The sequence below is a fragment of the Nannospalax galili genome, unplaced genomic scaffold, assembly GCF_000622305.1.
Source record: "Nannospalax galili isolate Female #2095 unplaced genomic scaffold, S.galili_v1.0 scaffold9, whole genome shotgun sequence".
Taxonomy (NCBI): domain Eukaryota; kingdom Metazoa; phylum Chordata; class Mammalia; order Rodentia; family Spalacidae; genus Nannospalax; species Nannospalax galili.
Window position 1 is genome coordinate 6544296 of NW_008360332.1, and position 5966 is coordinate 6550261.

Genomic DNA, 5966 nt, shown 5'->3' on the forward strand with positions numbered 1-5966 from the left:
AAAGGGGAAGCATTTTTGTAAAAAAAAAAAAAAAAAAAAAAGGCCACATCAAACATCTCCACATGAATGACCTAAGAGGCAAGTCAAGAAAGGCAGATTTGAAAGATGACTCTTGGCATCATTGACGTAGTCTACCCACAAACTGTCCAATCAGCACATACCCAGTGTCAGGCACACTTCCAAGCACTTTCTGTGGATAAACTTCATGTAATCGTCACAGAAGCCTTATGGGATAGCTGCCGTAGGTGGCAATGCCCCTCTTTGAACCCAGGCAGTCTGCTGCCAGACCGTGCCCTTTTGTTAATTGTAACTTTCTTACAACAACCTGGCCCAGAGGCTCTGGCACTCCATCTAATAGCATAGTGATAGCTCCATTCATTGTTGAATGGCTCACAGGTCTTCTAAAGGACAATAGGAAGAAAAAGTTATTATGGGATGTTATTATAAAGAACAAACCTCACCCTTGTGGATAAGTCTGCCACTGATCTTTACAGTTCCAAGAGGGTTTCCAGCCCCCAGGCCAGCTCTCTTCACTCAGAGGCAACCCCAGAGCAGGAACTAGAAATAGCAGCACAAAGCTGCTAGTGTCCGAGGGTGGGGTGGGGGTGGGGTCATCTGCCTTTACCAGGAATCTTCTAGACCACTCAAGAAAGCCTGATAAGTATGTCTTCTGTGATCTCTTCAAGATGGAGCACTGGAAAATTGACCTTTTTTTTTTCAATCTAGAAGAGCTACAGTTAAGTTTATTTATTTGTTGAGATCAGGCTATGCCTGCTCTAAGTTACTCCATATTGTGCAAAACAGTGTTTTTTCAGACTGTGCCTTGACCTAAAAGACTGTATTTCACAAGCAACTTTTGATTCCATTTTGAGGATGGAGGACAGCTCTGCACCTGGGGGGACACATGAACAGCACCATCTATGTCTAGCACCACTGACATGGCACAAGACTGATAAATGATTATTCTTCGGAGTAGAAAGGGTACCACCCTATAAATTCATCAGCTAAACTAAGACTATAGGGGCACATGGGCATATTAAAATTATATCAGGAAAGCCAGGCCCCAGATTTTATCAGACAAGTCAGACCAAAGAAAGGATATCACTCTCTCACCTAGACCCCATGAATTTATGGGCACCTAGCATTGCAATGGTAACAGCCCTACCCACCTGTCATCTGACAACCTAGTGTGTGCAGCAAGGACCCAGAGGCAGAGAACTTCTGACCACCCCAGGGGCTTTGGCTTGACTTAGTTTCCACTATTAATGTGGCCTACTGGAATTGCTGTCTGCCTGTCCTGTTCACCTGCCTGAACCTGCTGCCCATCTGTCCACCCTTTCTTTCATCTGAACCTGCATCCTGTCCTTTTGCTTTTGCAGCTGACTGAATTCTAAGGCTCAGCTGACTCTCCAGTTCAGCCACAGTGACTTCTGGGGCTTGACTGGGTTAGTTAGATGTCTATCTACCTCATCCCATAGACTGCATTTCTAGCAGCTCCCCTGCTTCTTGGAATTTCCGAGACCTCTTGAACCCTTCTGTAGCCTCTTAATCCTTTTAGTCACTCTATAACCTACTGTTGATATTAAAAAGCACAGCTCTCATCTCAAAGGGCACAAGTGATAGGTTATTCCGGAGCCAAGTAAGAGTGATCAAGGCCTGGGAATTTATCCCAAATTCAGTATCCCAACATGGTAACAATTCCACGAACAAATTTTATAGTAACACACACACAAAAGAAGTCATAAATCAAAACACTTTTCAAAGACATTGGAAACATCAAGTAGATGGATTCTAGCCAAGCAGGGAAACTTCTGCTAGAGATTTCAGATGACATCTGGTAGCATTCTTGGGTTTTGGGTTGGTGCAAGCCCTCGGTCCACTCAATGATGAGGACAGGGTGTAGATGTTGGTTAGGCAGTTTAGGAACAGAGACTCTGGAAGTGAACAATTTTGTTCTTGTCCTTGGCCAGAAGCAAGAAATGTCCTTGGTTCTCAGACTAGGAATGCCAGAGGAGTTTAAATGATTCTAGTCATTTAAGAAGGGGAATGTTCCAGGAGTCTTCGAGGCTATTGAGGATGAACTCCCTCGTAGGTAGAGACATGACTCTCTGATCTATTCCAAAGATCTATTGTCTCCTCCCTTAAGAGCTAATCCAGCTAGGCCTGTCAATCACCTCGCCAAGAGACCACCCCCCACCCCCAGGAAGGCTGATTTACCTAAAGCTAAAGACATGAGAGGAATAAATATCCTTTAATGAGATAACTTCTCTACCCCAAAACTGTCGTCAGCGCTGCCACTTTTAGAGAGCCATCTCTGTGCAGCTCTGCCAAGCCTGCCCAGTTTCCTGAGTTGTAACTCACAAAACTTTCCTTTTCTTCTTTTCTATCTCTTCCAGGTACTAGTGAAGGCCCAAGCATGTTTTCTCTGATACTATGAAAGTGCCATTCCTTCTCTGAAGCAAACTCCCTTCCATGAGGCTACTTGTTGACTTCCAAGGCTGAGCACATCAGGCCTAACTCAGATGGCATGCTTTTTCTTCCTCCTTTTCTCCATCTTCCTCCTCCCAGTAGCTGCTGAGATTTATAGCTTGCCTACCCTGTTGTTTTCTCTCAAACGTTCATAAAATGGTCCTCAAACTTCCTACTGAATACAAAAGCACTTACTGGTCCTCTTCTCAGGACCTGGGAGTGTGGTGTCCTTCTGCCTGCAATGCATACCAGATCCTTCCCAAGCCCTGTGGCACTCAAGCCAAAACTCATCTCCCTAAAACTTCCCACCCCATCTTAGTTATAAATGTCTCTCGTCACTCTTTCTTGTAATAGTTTTTCTTCCAAAGCACTCTTTACAATATTTCAATGACTTACTGGAGGATTTGTTTATTGGGTATCTTCCCTTCCCATCAGATAGTCAGCCCCTTGAGGGCAGGATCACACTGGTATACAGATGTTGGCCCATGTAAGTAAGCTGCATATATTTAGTAACTCACTGCATGAACTAATGAATGAGAGCATGATATTGCTCTGGGCCTGAAAAAGCTGTCTTGACAGACCTTGACAGACCATTCACCTTCCACTCCCACAGCCAAGAAACCAGTGAACCTCCACACTGTCCACGATGGGGCCGTGCACACTGTTCAGAGGTCACCTTTCTACAACGACATCATCCTCACCATTGGGGGATGGAATGTGGCCATCTGGAAAGAAGAAATTATGGTAAGTTGCCTACAAAAACAGAGCAGTGGGTGTGTGGTTTCTTTGTTATTGAGAAAGACAATAGAAATAACAGCCTGTTCCAGCATATCGTGCCTTTGGGGTACTTTATGGAGAAATTGGAACAGATGGTCCAGGCTCCAGCTTGTCAGCAGAACGTACAGTCACAAGCCTTTTGAAAACAGTTGTTTGCTTTTCTTTCCAGAGGAGAAGTAAATAAATTAACAAAACCCCTGTTCTCTGAAACCTAACAGTATTTTTTTCTTGGGCAGTTGATCTGGGTTGAATTTTGCCTTCCTATAAAGTAGAAGATGGGATTCTGCTTACTAGATGAAGTCCAAAGAGGCACTGGGCCTGTCAACTTTTCTTCTGTACCAGGAATGTTGGCAGATACAGAAAGTGGTAGTGTGGGGGCTGAGGGTCCAGGGCAGCAGGTGGAGCACAGCCTGTCCAGACGTGTGTGTACGTGTGTGTGTGTGTGTGTGTGCGTGTGTGTGTGTGTGTGTGCGGTGGCTGCAATATATTTTTACCAGATTACTACCTTTAAGATCTCTAATTTATAAAAGTAACAGAAATGTGTACCAACATTTCTATGAATGTGTCACTGAAAAAAATTAGAAGCTACTTAAATCGTCACCAACAGACATCTACTTTATTTCAATATACTTCAGTATATCTAATTCTTTTCTGATGAGGAAGTTTTGTTGGGCATGGTGATGAACGCCTCTAATCCCAGCACTCAAGAGGCAAAGGCAGGCGCATCTCTATGAATTCAAGGCCAGCCTGGTCTACATAGTGAGTTCCAGGCCAGCCAGAGACATAGTGAGACCCTGTCTCAAAAATTGAAAAAAGAAAAAAAAAGAGAGTAAGTTTTATAATTAGGAAAAGAAAACAAAAGACTTAACAGGAGCCAAGAACCTGGTTTCCCCCAGAAAATGAAGTGGGCAAAAAAGGCTTGAAGGGCCACCTAAGTGAGGTCAGGAGTCCAGCATTCCTCTTCCCTCATGGGGGAGTTTTCTATGCATGGTTTGGCTGGTGAGAAAGAGCTCCGTGGTTTGGTTTAGTCAAATGTAAGTACATTCTTGGACATACCTCGTAAGTCGTAAGTTTACGGACCCCGCCAGCAGGTAGAGAGCACATTCCAATCTCTTTCCTCTTTGAAAACCTCTCAAAATTAACAAATTATCTCCTGGTAGAGGAAACAAAGACAATGATTCCACGACACTTTGGTGGTCTAAAGTCTCTTCCAAATGTGTCTCACTGCAGTTATTTACTGAGTTTGCTGGCTCTGCTGCTGATTTTCAACATGCAGCTCACAGCTGGAATTGGTTGCTGTATAGTCACTTCTGCAGAGCTGTCATGAAAAGGCCCGAGATTATAACTCAGATCTGGTCTGTGGATGCATGGTTCCATGGATTCTGGGCCCATGCTAAGACAGAACATTACAGAAACATGGCATGTGGAAGAGGCTGTTCACCTCATGGTATACAGGAGGCAGAGGTATAGGAAGGACCAGGGACCAAGTATAACCTTCAAAGACATGACCTACCTCATCCACCTAGGCCTCAGTTCTTGAAGCTTCCAGAAACTCCCAAAAGATTGCCATCAGCTAGAAACCAAACCTTCAACACATCAGCCTGTGGGAGATAATTAATATTCAAACCACAACAGACTTTTCATTTGCTTTTTATGGCTGCCAGAACTGTTTCCATGGGCAGAAGATATCTGAAAACCAAATAAAGGTGTAGGCAAAATTTCTCTACAACTTTCACTTATAGCTATTGTTCACAGATCTTCACGGAAATAACCGATTAAGAAACAGTCCTAAGAATCTGCAGAGTGTGGGTCCTTGGACAAAATTCCTATATTAAACTCCACCCATTCAGGGCTCAGGGACCACTGAGGGGGTGGAAAGATTTTAAGTGCGAGGGAGGAGGTATATGACCATATGCAAATAAGAGTCTTACAGGTTCCTGGGACCTTGCTCATATGAACCTACAGCAATGGTGTCACCATGCACAGGACCCAAGCACACAAAAACCCACTACAGAACTGTGGAAATGAGCAGCAGGCCCCAATCTTACCCAAAGAACTATTGGTAGCTGATTACTGCTGGGTGAGGAAGAGCTGATCTTCTTAAAGGGAGGGACTCTATAGATAGGCTGACTAGACCTCAGCAGATGAACTTGCACTGAGGGACATCTGGGGACACTAACTTGACTCAATAGGCCATAACACAAATAACAGAACGCATCAATTCCATGGGGGGTGGGGGGCTATGGGAGGTGCCAATGGGGAAGGGAGTATAAAGATGATTAAGATTTTCTGTATGAAATACACAAAATTCAATAACAAAATTCACATACACATACACAAAATAGAAGCAGTTTGGTTACTAGGGTCATCATCTCAACTGGAAGGTTTGATCTTTTGGGGGGGGTTGATCTTTTATGAAAAGCAAATAAAACAAGAAATAAAATTTATTTAACAACAAATTGGAGAGAAAATATCTTGTTCTATATAAAAATCCAGCGATAGGGCCAGCAAGATGTCCCAGCAGCACTTGCTGTCCAAACTGTAGCAGCTTTATGAACTGAATTCAAGGCCTCAGAACCCATGTGAAGGAGAAAACCAACTCCACAAAGCTGTTCTCTGACTTCCACACAGGTATTGTGATACACACACACACACACACACACACACACACACACACACACACCACACACACACAAAAAAAAAAATGTTGAACCTTGGGG

At 43.7% G+C, this 5966-nt stretch overlaps 1 protein-coding gene across 1 annotated transcript in view; it reads left to right on the forward strand.

The window, feature by feature from the left end:
• Wdr63 (WD repeat domain 63) overlaps positions 1–5966 on the forward strand; it is a 75838-nt gene that overhangs the window by 63433 nt on the left and 6439 nt on the right. Inside the window, exon 18 of the mRNA XM_017796398.2 lies at positions 3083–3213. Coding sequence (XP_017651887.1) covers positions 3083–3213 — 131 coding nt within the window. The remainder of the gene's footprint in view (positions 1–3082; positions 3214–5966) is intronic.